The following is an 18,699-nucleotide window of genomic DNA, read 5'->3' as shown; positions in this document are numbered from 1 at the left end:
TTCCACCACTCTGCCAAAAGCCCCCAAGATTATTTGTGCAGATACCCCAAACAATGCATGTCGTATTTCCTCTTAGCCTACTCTTATGGTACGTGGGAGCTCCTGCTTCCCACCCATCACCCTCTTCTCTGCCAGCTGCCTCCCGGCAGCTTCTCAGCTACAGCTGCTGAGGCAGAGCGAGCTGAGCTCCGGATCCCCCGTGACGCAGGAACGTCGGCATCCTCGAGGCCCACGTGAAAAGCGCCCACCTGCACGCGGCCTCACCGCCACTTCACGCCTGGCCGGGTACCAGAGGCACCCATCCCAGACCACGCGTGGACACCGCCACCTGGCCGCCCCCAGCCCTTCAACCCACGTCCCGTGGGGGCAATCAGCGCGGAGGGGGCGAGCCCCTACCTCCAGCCGCCACTGCCCGCTCGGGGTCCCCCTCACCTTTCCCTCACCCGTTACACGCGAACCCACGGGGCAGCCCCCCCACACCCCACGGGAACCCCACGCTTCGCCCGTGTTAGAGGGAGGGAGGGAGGGACGGCGGAGGCCGGTCGGTGAGGGAGGCCGGGCCTGCCCCGTCCCTCCCCGCCCCGCCCCGTCCCCTCGTCCCGGCCGCCCCAGCCCCTGAAGGACTCCGGGGCGCTCAATGTCAGGCGGGCGGCGCGGAGCGGAGCAGCCGCCGGCAGGGGGCGGGCGAGGGGAAGCGGTGCCAGCCCTGCGCCGGAGCGCGGCTCAGTGTCGGCGGCGCTGGCCATGCCGGGCGGCGCGGCGGAGCGGAGCTGAGCCCATCCGAGCCCAGCCGAGCCCAGCCAAGCCCAGCCGAGCCGAACCGAGCCGCTGAAGGGCACCGGCACCCAGGCACCCAGGCACCCCTCGCGATCTCCCGCGGCCGGGGCGCGCAGCATGGAGGCTGGGAAGCGCAGCTCCTCTCCCGGCAGCCGGGACGAGGGTAGCGCCAACGCCTTCCCGGCCAAGCCGGCGGCCCCGGCGGAGAAAGCCCAGAGCAGCCCCGGCGGCGGGGGCAGCGGCGTGAAGGAGCATGGCAACTCCGTGTGCTTCAAAGTGGACGGCGGCGGCGGAGGCGAGGAGCCCGCCGTGGGCTTCGAGGATGCCGAGGGTCCCCGGCGGCAGTACGGCTTCATGCAGCGGCAGTTCACCTCCATGCTGCAGCCGGGGGTCAACAAATTCTCCCTCCGCATGTTCGGCAGCCAGAAGGCGGTGGAGAAGGAGCAGGAAAGGGTTAAAACTGCGGGGTTCTGGATCATCCACCCCTACAGCGACTTCAGGTGAGCGCGGCGCGCCCGCAGGGGTGGCAGGCGCCCGGGGCGCCCCGCACGGCTCCGCACCGACACCCGCAGAAACTTCGCCGGGCTGCGCCGCGCCCGGCCCGACGGGCTGCAGGGCTGCCCCTTCCCTTCCCTTCCCTTCCCTTCCCTTCCCTTCCCTTCCCTTCCCTTCCCTTCCCTTCCCTTCCCTTCCCTTCCCTTCCCTTCCCTTCCCTTCCCTTCCCTTCCCTTCCCTTCCCTTCCCTTCCCTTCCCTTCCCTTCCCTTCCCTTCCCTTCCCTTCCCTTCCCTTCCCTTCCCTTCCCTTCCCTTCCCTTCCCTTCCCTTCCCTTCCCTTCCCTTCCCTTCCCTTCCCTTCCCTTCCCTTCCCTTCCCTTCCCTTCCCTTCCCTTCCCTTCCCTTCCCTTCCCTTCCCTCCCGGCGCTCTCCAGCGTGCTGCACCGGGGAGGCCGTGGTGGGGTCGTCCCGGGCCGCCCGGGCGGGCAGGGTGCGGCGGCAGCACCCAGAGCCGTGTCGCTGACACCCACGGCCGCCGGAGGGGCGGCTTTGGCGGAGCTGGAGGGAGATAACTTCGTCCAAGCTAGCGCTGCGTACCGGGCTGGGGCTCTCAGAGGTGCCCCGGCACACGCTGCACTGGGTAGCTTTGGCAGTGGGTTAGATACGTGCAAAATCGGACTGATCTTGTGAAAAGCTGGGCAAATAAATTCCCGGGAAGAGGTATTAAAACTGTGTCTTAAATGAAGGATTATTTCATTTTACTACGCAGACTAGCTGCCTGTGTACCTTTGTAAATTTACTGCTCTCTGGTATTTGCTGAAGAAATACCAGTGTTGTTAAGCATATTTGATCAAGAGCTTGAATTGACCGCTCAGCGTATACATAATAAGTGAATCACACTGGAGACCCTTTTTTAAAAAAGGGAAATCCAGCACTTTCATCAGTCACATACATCTCACACAAAAATAAGCTAAATAGAACATACTCCATGAGGAAACGTGAGGAAATACTCGCAAACCTGAGTTTCTGTGGGACTGTTCAGGATGAAGTGCTGGGCAGCAAGCTGTGCTTGCTACACACTGTCAAGTCCCAGAGCAGGGTAGGGCCGGCACCTCATCCTGGCTTAAAATTGCTGGCTCCCTGGAGGCCAGGAGCAGTATCAGCTCCTGGAGTACCTTTCCCCTTTCTAGCCTGCTGTGCTGCACCAGCAGGTGCACCAATGGGGACAACCACGGGTCCTCATGCTGCCCGTCTGCCAGCAGGAGGGCAAGCAGCAGGGCACCGTGGCTCCGGTAGCCTCTTGCCTTCCCACCAGTGTGCATGGGTGACTTGATTCACGTCAGGATGCCATTAAAATGAATGAGGTTATTACAGGGAGTCAAGTCACTTGTTTTGTTGTAAGCTCAGGGTCCAAGCGGGGTACTCTGTCCAACAGTGTCCTGGGCAGGATAAGGTTACAAATCGTATTTTGTAACATGCAGCTCTAAAAGGTGATATATCAGATAGGCGATAAGCATGTTGATTGTGTTTCCTTACACAAATATCTTCTAATGCTGTCCTGATTCTTCCTGTGGGAAGGTTTAGAGATCATAGTGTATGCTTGCTTTGCTTTCCATTCTTTTTTTTTTTTTTTTAGTAGGAATAAGCAACACTGCACCCTTTCAGTCCTATAATCTCCATATTCTTAAAGTAACTATATTTTCTGAGGGAGTTATTGTGTATTTATTTTATTAGTATTAAAGTGTTTGATTCTTGAAATAAAGTTCATAGTTCATAATATTTTTCCAGACTTAGATGATGAGGGCTTATCCAAACCCAGTTCTTTATCCAGTAGGACAGTTACAGTGAGAAATTACAGTGATCTGCTTGTGCCATTTCTCCTGAAATAATTGTAACTGTATAAAGGTACTACTCTTTTTGGGTGCCAGTGTTTATAGACATGGGCTACTATGTTGCACTATGTAGTAAATTCATCTTCCTATGCAGGAATAAGGACAGTGCCAGTCAGCGCATCCTGACAGTGTCTCTGTTCCAGAGTAAAGGCATCTATAAGGGTGGAGTTGTTTTGATGTTTTTGCATTTTGTAAGAGTGTAATGTTTGTAGGTAGACAAGCCGTAAAACTTCCAAAGAGACAGAGGTATTCTAGTTTCACTGTGTTAACGTGGATGACGCCAAGGGAAAGAACTAAATTTTCTATCAATGTAACAACGAAAAGGTAAAAAGACAAATGTTTCCCAGTATCAAAATGGGAACACTTAGGGTAAGCTTGTACATGTAGCTATGACTAGGATATTTGTAGCACATGTGAAAATGGACATTACAGTAAATTTTGAATACAGGCACACTTAGGGGAATGATGGGTTATCCACATAGGAGATGGGAAAACTGTGATACGGGCTTCTGTGGATTCTCATCTATTTCTGTTTTTCCAGTTCCAAGTGCTTGCATGCTTTTGCTGGAATATTTTGATGCATTTGGTTAGTTACTGACCTCATTCTTTTCTGCTATTTATAAATTTTTTCATGTTTATTGACACTGAGCAATTTGGCTGTATGGTGTAGGGAGGGGGGGCAGGCAGTATCCCTGTGCCCTCATATTACCCTTTTTGGTGTGTGCAGAAGTGAAGAAATTGTGAAGAAACTCAGGGCCGTATGAATGTACTCTCATCCTTGCTGGGCTTGGTGTCTACTTTTATGGCTCTTTGTCCTGCCTATGTTTCAGGGATGAATTTGCTCTTTACCACACAGATACATCCTTGGAGAATTGAATACCATAAATATTGCATAATATTTCCACAAGGGGACCGTTTTGTTCCTGGTTGTCTCTTCCCAGTTTTCTGAGGTTAACGTCTAATGTTAAAGCTGTTACGTAAACCGAGCACCTAATGCACACCCAAGGATCTCTGTTTGTCTCTTCCCAGCTGTGATTGCTGCCTCTCTGAACCTGGACAGCAATTCTGTTGAGTTGCATGAGTCACAAAATCTACCATCAGTGGTAGTGTTTATTGCAGTCCTTCATGCTTGCTGTGAGATACCAGGAGCCTTCAGCTGTACCTGCTTGTGTGTGTGAGAGCAACCTCGGGAAGGCATTGCGGAGCCAGCCACGAAACAAAGCAGCACAAAGCCGGGGGGAGACCCCAGCAACTGCAAAGGGTTCTTGGGCTGCCATAGTGGTTTCATGCATTTCACAGCAGATTTATTGTAGACATGAGATTTGGGCAGCTTCTCTGCTTTACAGGCTCCTGATATCATTGGAAATGGATGTACTGTGGCCATTTTTTCAGATGAGTGCTTGGTGGCTATCACTCAGGGACATCAGGAGTTTCATGAATTCTCAGGGGGTTTGCATGCATGTGCCTGGTCTGTTGGGTCTGACCTTATGGCATCTCCCTGTCAATGCGTGCACAAAGAAACTCCCCTTATCATGGAAATCTTCCTTTCATTACTACATCAGCTAGAGCATCTGTAGTATGTGAACTAAAAACAAAACAGAGATGCTACTACCTCAAGAGTCACAAGGGAGAGGAATGTTTTAATGAGAAAGACTGAGTGGGACTAATGTGTGCGAGTAAATGTAGTCTGCATGCTCTGATGGTTACAGTTTTCAATTTGGTGTTTCAGAACAGGCTTTGACTGAAAGTGGCAACTGAAATTTTAATTGGCTTCAAGCTGAAGTCAAGTTGGACTGTGATAGAGAGTTGTCTGATGATGTGGTGGGTCAGGAGGTATAATGCAGGCAGTGGTGAAAGTCCCTTTCCTGTGTAAGATGAATACAAAGTATGAACTCCTGTGCAACAATAATAATCTATTGCCATTTTGTATTGGCAGAGTCCCTCTAACTAAGGTCTCCTTTATACAAGAAGCACAAAGCCTTATTTTGATGATAACGGAAAAGAAAAAGCAGAGTTAATTCTAGAACTTACAACAGAAATTTTCAAAAAATAGCGAATAATACAAGTATGCCAGATTTTAAACTGGAATGACACATGCATTTTTTTTTTTTTCAAAAGCAATCAAAGGTTTTTGTATACAAATTTGACAATTATAAAAACCTCTGACATTTATCACATAAACCCTTATAAATCATATAAATCTCTATTGATCATACCTTGTATCTAAATTCAATGTAAGTTTTTTAAGTGTTTTAGTCACAGTGAAAGACACAATGTTTGTATAAATCTGGTTACTTCCAGAATTTTTGTATGTTGCCCTTAAAAAAGAATTATCTTATTTTGTACAGTTTGATCCATCCATGTTGTCATGCACACATGCAGCTTTTTTCAGTTAAATACAAGCCAAAGTGTAAGTCATAATAGTCATGTGCCTCATGCTATTATTATTATTATTGTTATTATTATTAATTATTATACTTCCATCCATTTCGAACTTGAATTTGTCTTGTGCATCAGTCTTCTTTTTAGCTTGTATGTACCTTTTGGACCTGCCTCGAATACCAGCAGTCACCCTGATGTGGTGGACTCTGCGTGTTATGGACAGCTCATGTACATATTTCTAAAATTTATGTTTGTATTGATTTGATACTTGTTCTTCTTTGTCTTCACTCTACGTGTTGTACCTATAACATATTTTAAGAAGCTTAGGGTAAGCACTTTGTCCCTCTCATTTGTCACATGTCTGTAATGTCTCAGTTGAAGCTAATGAGCTTTATCTTTTTGTGAGCTGTTACCTACTTAGGTTTATACAGAGCCATAGAGTTGGGAAGTAATACGTGATTAAGACAATGTTTAGTATCATACATATATGTGATTTGTATAGTTATATTTATGTAAAATCAAATAGATAAATTGTGTTGATTTATATTATATAGATCAGTTACAAATTATTTTCGGTTTTAAAGGATACATTATGTCACTGGTAGTTTACCAGTAGGAAATACCTGTAGTTTCAGATTCTAAATGTTACTTATGATTAGTGATAAGGCTTTGTTATGATATTGACACTTTGAGTTATTTGCTTATTGTTAATGGAGTATTTATACATTCTTGTACAAACTGTTTTTTTTTAATCTACTTGTTTTTATGACAGAAGCACAGTTTAGCTGGGGCTGTCTTTTATATATTTACATGGCATTAGATTTTTAATATTTACATTAAAGAAAAACTTCTTCCCATTAAGCTATTCCTATTACATGTATATTTGCTCTTTGTACATAACTAAACATAGATAAACATTTAGTATTGAAACAATCATTAGCAGTATATGGCATTTGATTTACTAAATTCAAACATTTTAGCACTTTACATTTGTAAATGCCCCAAAGGATAGAATGAAAATTTTGTAGCATTAAGCTAAATAATTCATTTATAATGTCAGAAAACATTACTTTCCAACAGTAAGTTATATATTAAGCTTTATAATAGTTCTCCAAGTAAAGCGCAACTCTCATCAAGGTTGGTGTTGGCAAGTAAGCAGGACCAAAAACAAGCAACAAATTATTCTCTTGGAAATGCTTTGATGTAGAATATGGGCCAGATATGAATTTGATTCTTTTTCATCTTCAGTTGCTATTATTTTTAATATTGAATAATGTCTCATCATTGCCTGTCACTGATTCATTTGTTGTGAAATAGGTGACTAAAGCTAGCTACTGGCATTTGGTTTTATACCATTTATAAGCATGCATGAGTGAAAACAGATATATAGAAGTGTGAGTTGTGCCTTTGGGTTCCTGAGGGTCTTGTTTTCTAGTGTCCTTTGTGATTTTCTTCAAGAACCACAACAGAAAGCCTGCTGAATCCACCTGAGGTTGGTGCTGCAGCCACTCACATTCTGTGCCTCTAGGGGATGTGGGGAAGATTATGCTTCTATTTGTGCAAGGAAAGCAATTTGTTTTATTGATAGTTCATGCTCCTGTCTCCAGATAATGTGGAATTATAATGCATCATTTGAGCTCACATCCATGTCCAACATTTCACAATTTTTATTATGTCCATTCTAGTCCTGGAATAACAGTGCATTCATTGCATTTTCTTTCAAAATTTTAACATTACATACACAAGAGTACAAAGCAGTGTGTACAGCAGACAAAGCTCAGTAACTGTAACTTGAATAAATAACTCCTCCATTTTCTGATATACTTTTAATTTAACTAGGGTTGTTTTGAAGTTCATCATCAGTATTGCTTATGAGGAAGTAAACAAGTACAGGATACTTAGTTTTAGAACATTCAGTCTCTTCATAATCTAAGTAAAGGTGCATGTACTGACTTTGAGATATGTGTGAAACCAAAAATCAACCCAGTGAAAAACCAGCACCCACTACTACAAATCAAACCAATACATTACAGAATTCCCGTGATTAATCTAAAAGATGATGTTTTGGGGGACTTCTATGCAAGTCTGTAACCTTTGACCTGGGATGATCAACATCCTGACAGAAATGTTTTCTGATATTTTTGTTGTTTTGAATACAGGGAGAAAAAAAGTACTTACATGGAGAATTATAATCTTAATAAAAATTTGGATCTCATAAGATCAGAATCATGCTTGGGCAGTTGGGGAAAAAAGTACCTATTCTTTATTCCCATTGAGCAAGACCACAATGTTTTCAATGCCTACTGCTATTTGTTAACTCATGACAATAACCAATGCTATAATTCTTTTACATCTTTTTGTTGTTGTTGTTTTTATTTTTGTTTTGTTTTTCTATTTTGTTTCTCGGGCTTGAGTATATGGAGGGAACTGTGAATTGGAAAACTGTATAAAAATGTGGCATAATAAAGGTCTGGATCTAGGATTTGTTTCAGGGTTTATAATGATCACAAAGCTGAGTGAAAATGCATAATGCTTGATTGATAAGTTGCTTAGGTTTGTTTATGCTTATGTAATCAAGTCAAAATTTCAGAGACATAGTTTCTGATTGTTCAGTTTGGGATAGGCTTTTTAGGGTACTCAGAAATAGGGATCTATGAGATAAGATGTCACGTAAAAAGTATGAATATCTACCTGTGGTTTGGTATCTTCCTATGAGCAGTGACATTGCAGAGTTTAATTAAACTTTGTTAGCTTTTTTTGAGCAGCTAGGTTTGAAAACAGTAGAAGGCAAAATACTATTCTTATGGAGAAGGGAATAAGTTAGATAAATTTGCTTCATTTGGATTTAAATAAGCAATATCCATTCTCATCTGTGCACTCAACTGAATGCTTGAGAGCTTCTTCTATGTCAACATGTGATTTTTGAGTGAAGAAACTCTTAACCTACTTTGCAATGTTTAATTTTTAACCTGACAGTACAGTTCTTATTAATTGCTTGAAAGTCCTTTAGCTGTCTATTCCCTGATTCTTTCCCAGAGGCATGATTTAATTTTAAAAGTCATAGTGTATTCAGCTCTAATTATTGGAGGACTTGTTCTAGACACGTAGTAAGGTATGTTAATGACCAAAAACTGTATCAGCTGCAATGTCAATACTACTTCAAGGACACTGTCATTTAGCTTCCATAAAATCTCTGCTAATATCTTTTAATCTGATGATAGTCAGATTCAGGCAAGCTGCATGATATTTTGAAATAATCTTACTACCTCAGTTGCAATGCAGCTGGAACAAGTCTAGAGTAAACATGTGTTTAGAAAATGTTCATTTGATTACAAAAGAAACGCAGTCTGTAGCCATTATATATTTAAAAAACTCCACAAACAAAATAAAACCAAAAAACTGAACTCCCCCTAAAACCTGTTCTTACTTATGCCAGTGAAATCCCTACAATTTGAATTACATCGTATAGTTAGGAATATAATTTGGTTCTTATTTTATTAACTTATGTGCTGTTTATGGTTGTCTCATCTAACAAAGCATATTAATTAACAATTTGCTACATTATTGGAATTTAGTGTGTTGATGACATTAATACATTTTGTATCTCTACAAAAATAATTTATTAAAATATATATAATTGATATATATGATATATATATATGATATTTTGTTTTCTGCTGAAAAAAACACATGTAGCTTTATGCTAATAGTCAACGCTAGTTAAACATAGTAAATGATAGTCCAGTCTGGTATTGTCAGGAGTAAGTGTCTCTTTATTATCTCTTTATTATTTTGAATTTATGTAATTTAAAATAGCCAATCTATGTAAAAATCATTTAGGTTGCATTTTGTTTTATTTGTTATTATTTTTTTCATCTAGTTCTTAGTCTGAAATCCATTGAAGCTTATGTTCATCTTAAACCTTCAGTATGTGAAAAGCCCCATAGAAGAATAACTTGACTTCAGTGTTCATGCATTTAGGAATCAAACCATCCAATTACATATGTACCACGTTCTGGTTGCTTCCAGACTTTTTTCTCCTGTCAGAAGAGGAAATACTGAAGCACTGATGTTTTCTTGTCTGGTTCTGTTGCAGCCTACAATAACTCCCCAGACCTTTGTTTCTCTATGCCATGACAGCAGTGAGAGACCGTGTTGTTCTGAAGTGACCTCAACCTTGAGCAAATCTGTAGATTGCAGTTAATGTAGGGTAATAAATAATAGGATCCTAAATAAATAATAGGATCCTAATGATAAGTGATTATTTAAGCTTTCTCCAGGTCACAAGTATGGGCACTATACAGAACCTTTTTAACATACATACAGTATCTTAAAGATCTATCAAGATCTATCCAATTCTACTGTAGAGATGGAGTACGTGTATGGGTGGAAGACCAGTGTCCAGCTGGAAGACCAGCTTGCAATCAAGCTTCACGTGACTGCTGAGAGGTTTTCCATCAGTCACTCTTGTGTGACTTCTGTTTATCTGTTCATGCCAGGAGAACTTCTAGTATGTGAGCGGTAGAGAAAATACTATGAAACAAGTAGTAGGCAATACTGCCCCATAAAACCTATTATTGTTATTACCTCACAACACATACTAGCAAGCTTCTGGGTTCCCCAAATACATCCTGGGCTTGCTTCATTGTGATGGCTGTGTATGTGCTTGTTTTCATTTGATTTCTCAGTGGAAATGACACAGCCAAGTTCATCTGTCAGTCTGGTTCACCTTTGCTTTAGTGCCAGGCAAGCTCAGTAGAAAAGCAGAGATTTTATTTTTTTATTTTTTGGTCCAGCTAGGGATTAGTCTGTAAGACAGAAATTTGGAATCAAAACATTGGTGACAAAATAAAGCATGCATATCCTTCAATCTTCAGCTGTTAAGTTGGGACCTTTCTCATTATTCACCTTATCAGAATATTGTGAATGCCCCATCCCTGAAAGTCCAAGCTGGATGGGGCTTTGAGCAACCTGTTCTAGTGGGAGGTGTCCCTGCCTATGGTAGGGTTGGAATTAGATGACCTTTAAGGTCCCTTCAAAATCAAACCATTCTATGCTTCTATGAATATTTCAGAGATGTCTTGTTTTTTAGAGCCGTGTGTCCAGTCTTCTTGGAAACTGCTATGTGGGTGACTTCCTAAATACATCCTGTGTTTTCTGTCTTTTATTTAAATAACTTATTATGGTTTATCTCTCAGGTAGTGAAATTCTGCTTATAAACCTCTCATAGTTCTCATCTGACAGTTCGTAGGAACATAGTGATCTGTCTGTGACAGATCAACTGGGTAATATTGTTTTATTTATTTATTTATTTTTTGTTTTTGAGGACAACAACTTCATTCTGTTTCTCCCACTCCATCCCTTCTTTAAGATATAAAAAATCATTTTATACAAATGGGAATGACACACCGATGGTTTTATTGACATTTTTTAGCCCTACTACATAGTTCCCATTCTTACTGAGTCTTCTAGCTAGGAAATACTGAGCTGTTGGGCTAACTTCTCCCTGACATTTTGAACTTGTCATTCTTCACAGGGTCTTGTAAGCAAAGAACTTAAAAAAAAAGAAAAAAAATAATAATTGAAAGCATAGTTCCCATGATAGCTTTCTGTTGAGAATGCAACTGACACAACTGAATGTGCTTTTAACGTAGACCTAGTAAAAAGATGCGTTGCCCAAATTGTCCCTTCAGCCCATCTATTGCCAGCTTGGGAATTCTAGTGTTGCATATATCTATCACATTAAAGATGTAATTATGAGAAGCACACTTCTGTAATGCAGTGGGAGTGTGGTATCAAGAGTAAGCACTGCCAGATGGCGGGCGATCTAACAGAGCATTTTAAAAGGGTCAAAATCGAAAATGTCTGAAATCCAATGGCTTATTAAGCAGTAGACGTTGCGTGTGTGGGACAAGTGAGAGATAAGTAACCTAATTTAGGTGCCCACATGATCAAAATTGACTTTTAATTGCATACATTCTGTTGGTAAATATCTGAAATGCATGTTTTTATTAACTTATGAATGTTTATTGAAATTGGAGCAGAATATTAAGTGCAATGATATACTGCTGGGTGTTAAATTTTAGTAGGGATTTTACATGTATTTACTGAAGTTTTAGATTATTTTGATGGGTGATCTCTCTGAAACAGGTGAAAAAAAATCTAAAAACAATTTCAAAATATTTAATATTGGAGTCCCTAATAATTTTATTATTTCATGTGCTTTGCTAGATATGAACTAAATACAGCATAAGTGGCAGCTGAACCGAATTAAACTCTTCATTCTAGTGTGCTATTTAAGGATATAAGCTATGAGTTTTAATTTCTTCTCTTTTAAACTGAAGATGAAAACTGAAGCTGTTCCTGTTTCCTAGGCGTGCATTTTCCTGTAGTCTGCCTTTTGCCGTCTTTTGCATGCTGGCTAATTTTCGTTTGGTGAGAGGTAATTTTTGTTAAAATGGATATCTGCAAGACTCCTCAGTGCTGTACAATCTGAAGCCAGTGTCACTCAGTAATTTCCACTACCACCCCACTCATTTCTGAGGACTATATTAACATTGCTTGATGTGACCAGGGATGTTTCTGTTTCTAAATTGCAGCCAACTTTCACATTCTACAGAGGATGAACTAAGTTTATTTTTTTTGTGGAAGTTCAGTAAGAGCTGCTGTGAACTTCTGCTCCCATGCTTGCTCCCCACAACATGACAGGTTCAGGCTTGGAAGGAGAGACAACTTTACAGCCCTGAAAATCAGGTTTCAGGAGACTGCAGATAATGGTAGCAGGTGTTGTTGCTCTGGGTACTGATTATTACCTATTACCTTTTTCTTTTTTTTTTTCCTTTTTTTTTTTTTTACCTAGTAATTCCATTAAGAGTCACTGAATTGCATCTCATCTTAGTATTGAATGTACATACCGTTTTTCACTGGCAAAATGAGCGAACAGAATATGATATTGAAATTGGTTTCATGTTTCCGGTACAAAGTTTTCCATTTCTGGAATAGCTTGAAAATGTAAATTTTACCCAGGGCTCTGAACAGTACGTGCAAATCTACAGTATGCTAGATGAAGATCTGTGATGGAGGTTAGGAGCCTATCCATCTTTGGATGTCAAAAGAAGCTGGGGACCCAAATACTTTAAGCATCTGGACTCCACAGCTGAATACCTTTCACAATTCTAGTCATAAGGAGCTGTAAACGGCAAAATTGATTTTTAAACATTGCCTACCATGGGTTCAATGCATTCTATGAATTCAGAATAACTTGAATATGCTTCCTATTTCATTCCATTCAGATTATATATTTTAATTGTGCTGTTTACATATCAGTATTTTTTCTGAGGTATTTTTCCATCAGTATTTTTATTCTGTTGAGAAGTTCTACCAATAAATTTTCACCCTAAATTTCTTTGTTCTCTGCCAATGAATTATTAACATCTCTTTGTCTTTTCTAATTATTGCCCTTCTTTATCTTAAACTTCTTTGAATAGTTCATCACTCACTGTGCTCCAAAAAGTAAGCACAAATATTTGACTAAATTAAATTTTGTCTTTCTGAGGGAATATTGGATTGTAGCTCAAACATATTCTGAGATCTCCAAAGTAAAATGTTTTAATTTGCAGAAAGCCAGAAACCTATTTATTGTACATAGACAACTTCATTTTGCTTGAACATGGATGAAAGATAAAGATGGGCATCTGGCATTTTATTCACCATCGTAAAGGGAAGCTCTTTTTTTTTCGGTGTCTCAAAGGAATGATCATCTATCTGCAAGGTAGTAAGTAGTTGCCTCACTGCTTTTGCTGTTGGTTATCCTTCAGGTCACAGGTCCCTGACCAAAGTTTCTTATTTAGAGCAGCTTATCAGTGGCTACTATTACAGGCAGCTTTGCTTGTAGGCGCACACTTTCCCTTGTCACCTATAACCTGCGTGGCGTGCCTGATCTCCAGAACTAGCCTGGGGGCTGTGCAATCCCAGAGGGGTATGGTGGAGTGCTTTGAACTCCTGAATGCTGAAGGTGGAGAACTTCTGCACCAAGAGGCTCCAAAGTCAACTGTGAAAAAAAAAGCACCCTACCAAATAATAAGCTTGCTGGTGGAGAAGTAGATTATTAAATAATTTCCCTTTTATATTTTTTTTTTCTGATAAATATTTATAAGTGAAGGTTATAGCAAAGGCTATGGTAAAGTTTGAATAATTTTTCAGATCTTAATATTTCTATCAATCTTTTATTTTTTCAGGCTGAAAATGACATGTTACTCTGCAGCTGAAAGTGATTGCCATATTTTAATAAAAAACTAAGGGCAACTGCAGAGAAAAAAACCTATCCAATAAGCATATTTTGTATAACAACTTTACTTCCGATGGTTCTGTCTCAATCTAGATAGAATAGAAACTTTTACTAATCTAGGTAGTGTTAACAAATGTCTTCCAGTGGTTGAATAACAATTTCATATGACTGAATGAAAATAATTAGCAGACATACTTCAACACAAAAATTTAGTAAAGGTTAAGTTTTTAGAAATGGATCTTGAACATCCACTGCATTGCTGTGTATACCTGTGAAAAACTCCATTTGTTAATTACAGCTGTGGGAACAATATGCCTATCAGAACTGCTGCTGGCAAAGGTGTATCAGAAGGAGAAAAGCTCTCATTGCATTTCATGTTGAGGCAATTTTTACGAAGTGCCTGATGTTGCAGGTTATCTCTTGTTTTGCAGATTGAAAAATACCTAATAAATGTGTACACAGGGAGAATGTTGGTCTTTAAGGGGATGGCTTTTTAATATATTTTTTTTTTAGAATAAACAAAGCAATCTTATTGAAAAAGAGCCTTCTTTGTTTCCTTACATTAAATTAAATGGCAAAAAAGCTGTTCAGCAATAATATTTGGTTGCACTGTTCATAAATCTCAGAGACGGATTTTGCATACCCGGAAACTTGCTTTGTATTCCAAACCTCTACCCTTGGCTGAGTTTCTTGCAACTGTATTACAAGAGGTTTTCCTTAGGCCTGGCTGTATGGAGCTTGCTGGAGCATTAGAGAGTGAAATAGCATGAAAAGGAGACAAGAGGAGCAGAGGTAAAACTGTAATATCATGGTTACTTAGGCCAGTAACTAGAACATCTTTGAACATCCTATATTCTCTTCCTTGTTTGCTTTTCTGTTCTGGATTTTCCTTTTTGTTTTAAACAAGTGAATAGCAGGTCTATCTGATTGATGCTGGTGCTGTCTAGCAGCATAATGAGCTGGCTTGTTTTGGCGGTGCATGCAGAGAGCTATGCTGTCAAAAGGATGATAGGATTGGAGCATTCAGTATGTAAATTGGGAAATCTTAAAGAAATGTTAGCATTGTGTTGCATCCATTTAAATATTAGGGAAGGCAAATGGCTAACAGAGGGATCTGGATGCCAGCTGAATAATGAAACAAATGGGGGATTCTGAATATGGTTGGTGTGAGGAGTAGAAGCCTGCGCAAGCTGCTTTTCATGGTAGGGACAGGTGCTTCAGTGTATGAAGTGTGAAATTTTGTTTTGAGAGAAAATGGTGAAACTTGATATTGAACTTCCTAGCTGAGCATTTACTTTCCTACCCATGTATTAGCACAGAACTTGCAAGGTGCGTTGCCCTGCAAACAGGGTATTGTAATGGGGAAAGGCTTAAGCTGGCTTCTGTCATTTCTTAAAGTGAAGTGAGGTATGAACTTTATTTTCAGTAAATTGTTTTTTAGTGATATAAGAAAATTGATACAATGAATTCAGTTTACAAAATACCAACTGAGACTAATACCATTTTCAGCTTGTTTATCAGAGCATGTATTTGAATGCTTCTGTTCACCGGTCAGTTCAGGAATGAAAACCATCAGCCCAGATGTTGAAAGTACAGACTAGTTTCCATCATTTGGAGGAGAGGATTTGAACCTTAACATTTACTTTGCATTGCACTTCTGACATAGGTATTTTCAACATCATTATCACCTCTCATAGTTGTTATGCTTTGATAGAGCAAAAAAGTGGGAAGGACTCTCTAATCTAGTGGCTACCTTACCTGGGGAGAAGTTATTGGTTTCTGCTGTAGTTTGTATCTGCTAAGTCAAAGGAGAAGATATCAACAGCACTTAAGGAGATACAGTGCCTTTTGAAGCCAATGATTTACTGCAGGGTGATATTCATGTATTACAAGAAAACAACCTACTGATCTTTAGAACCATACTTCCACTTATTTTGAAGGAAAGGTTGAAAATATTGTTTCATTGTCAATACTTGCTTTTGTATTTGAGGAAGATCAGTCATAAATAGCTGTGAAAGTGAATAACAATTTAACTTGATTTATTTCTTCTAATTTGATTACTTACTTTTGCATTAAAATCTAATACATTAGCGTAGATACGTAAGAGGCATATGAATACTGTCAGGTATATTTGTTTTTACCTATGATGTAAGAATAAGAAGTCAGAATAGGTAATCCATTTGCTCATTTCACACCTTTCTGTAGTTCTTCTAAATGCATCTATTTTTTTTTCCTTGGAATTTGAAGACCACCTAATTTTTTTTTGTTAACATAGTGTCCAGTCTCTTCTTCAATTAACTTTTTCAAGAATGATACACCATGTTCAGCTATTTGAAGTTGGTTGTCAGTTTGTACTGTATCTTTGTACAATGATATGCACAAAGATTTGTTCTTTTTTCACCTGAAAATCAGAACTGAATTGTTAGTATATTTGTCAAATACCAGAAATCTTGGTGTCTTTGTTCACTATGTTGATACTCATGTCTTATTTTTGTTTTCAGAGGTATTCACCTCTGAAAAGCTAATGGTCACAACTCATTTGGTGGTTGGTCACAAGCCACAAACAAATAGTCATGACTGGGATGTGTCAATGACTACTAAGGAATATTTTCCCTGTCATCTCTTCTCCTGCTCCTTCTTTGAAGATAGAAATGAACTTTTCTTCATCAGCAGAATCTTTAATCATTTAAATATTACACAGATAGCTGAGAGATTTAATTGGTTAAAAATATATTAAAGAGCAATATTAATTCTTATTATTCTGACATAAATTAGTAGTTAGCATATTAATTGGCATGTTAGCCATAAGGCATTTGCTGTTTTCTGTATTTTTTTCAAGAATTTTTAAGGCATAAAAAAAAAAAAAAGAAAGAAAAAAAAAAGATGCTTTGACAAGAATTACAGAAAGCTTCTCCCAATTTAAGCCTCTCAACTTTTACTTCATATAGAGGCATCCTAAATGTCGTGTTTTTAAATGGCACTCTTAAAATTTCTGTCACTACAAAATTCTTAATTAGTGCAAGTGCTCCAACATAAGATACAAGATTATTTTGCAGCTGAAATATTCTTGGATCTCCATCTTTTTCAGAATTTTTCTCATGCCTGTGAAGTGGTCCTTTCTAATTTGAGAACACTTTTTTTTTTTCCCTTCTTCCCCAGTGATCTGCTACAGAAATTTGCTGACACTTAAAGAATCAGAGTCTGGCAATTAGTGATTGATTTATCAATGGCAATATGAATTCAAAACATATCAGTTGGAGTGCCTACACAAAATGTTGCTTGATACTGAGAGGCTATGGTTCAACATTATGAACAGAAAGAGTCTGGGGAAGATGTATTACTTGTGAGGCATGTTGGAAGCATTGAATAGATGCAGTTTTGATGATCTGAAATATTTATGGATTGGTCTGGCATACAGGTCAGCACAGATAGGTTCAACCTTTTCCAGCAGCAGACTCAGTTGTTTGTCCTGACTGTTCCCCAGCACTTTTTCCTAGGTGGTAGATGTATGGACAGGACTAGCCTGTTTTTTTCCCCAAGGGGTGTGCCTGAAGGAAGGAGGAGCTGTGCAAAGGTGAGGGCATTCCAGCACATTGACAGAACTCCTCTGGGAGCAGTGCACTTCTCTTGCTCAAGGTTAGATGGAAGTCAGGCTTTAATTCTTTCTACTGTAATTTAATAAGTTTCTCTGGAGGAAAACCAACTGCAAACAGCAGATGTATTCAAGCACTTATGGTAGGGGATTATTGGCTAAAACCAAAGAGACTCATTATTAAATAATATTGCTATGTTACATAAATTTCTCCTTGTCCTCTCCATCCTCCTCTCCCATACGCAGTGAGGGTAATGCTACTCTTCTGTCTTTGTTTTTCCATCTCAGAACATGAGACTTAATCTGTTAATGCCTGTAAAATGCTATGAAAACTTTGGACCAAAGCTATTGCATCAGTACTAATAAGTACAATTCTTTTGATGAAATGTCCCATCCACTACCTGAATTTACTAAAAAAACCCTTATATAATAGTTGAATAGAAATCAGTCAAATTTACAACCACTGTCTGTGGACAGTACTGCAACGATTCTTTTCTAGTAATCAAGGCTGTGGTGCACTCAAGCTTTAAACTGAACAAAATGCCATAAGCAAGGCCTTTCAAAAGTAGCAAATTGCTGTTCATTGGCTTCATTGGGCTCTGATCGGCTTCCCCAAGAGCTACATTCATCTAGTCATCTGCCTTATGCATATAATTGCAACTGGGCTAGAAACTGCAAATCTTCAATGCTAATTGTGTATTCTTATCTGGTAAAACTATCCGGTAAAACTCATGAAAAAAAAAAGTTGTATGAAACTACAATTTGCTAATTTTTAGGTACAGTGTATAGCTGCATTAAAAAAAAAAAAAAAAAAAAAAAAAAGAGGATTCAGCATTTCTGAATTTTATTAATATTTCTTTGAATTCATTTTCTTATACCATGCAGAGAATTGTATCGATATTTAAAAAATAACAGTAGAGCACATAGATTGGATCTCCAAGCATATATGGCTAGTCTTGAAGCAAAGGACTTCGGTGTTGATAGAAGGCATAGATGACATCAAATGAAGTTTTCAGACCATCCAAAGTCTTCATTATTATGATTGTAATTAATTTTATTTTAATTGATTTTAGTCTGAAAGAGAATAAAGCCCTTGGGCTGGGAGATTGCCAGGTCCAACACTGCTTGTAATTTGTGTTGTGAAACTGAGTTTTCAGAACTTCAGCCTCATCCTAGATTCACCCTTCTCAGGCAGGTAGAGAAGCCTTTCTGGAGCTTTCCTTAAGTCAGTGAAAGTTCATTAAGCTTGATATGTTTTAAATGAAAAACGAAT

At 39.6% G+C, this 18,699-nt stretch overlaps 1 protein-coding gene across 1 annotated transcript in view; it reads left to right on the top strand.

Annotated features, from left to right (window-relative positions):
• The first annotated feature begins 621 nt into the window (after window positions 1-621).
• The window catches only part of HCN1 (hyperpolarization activated cyclic nucleotide gated potassium channel 1), a 207,606-nt gene continuing 189,528 nt past the window's right edge, over window positions 622-18,699 (top strand). Inside the window, exon 1 of the mRNA XM_068667398.1 lies at window positions 622-1,277. Within this exon, the coding sequence (XP_068523499.1) occupies window positions 895-1,277 (383 nt within the window). The 5' untranslated portion in view covers window positions 622-894. The remainder of the gene's footprint in view (window positions 1,278-18,699) is intronic.

Source organism: Anas acuta, chromosome Z, assembly GCF_963932015.1.
Source record: "Anas acuta chromosome Z, bAnaAcu1.1, whole genome shotgun sequence".
Classification (NCBI taxonomy): Eukaryota; Metazoa; Chordata; class Aves; order Anseriformes; family Anatidae; genus Anas; species Anas acuta.
This window is presented reverse-complemented; position numbering and strand designations above follow the sequence as displayed.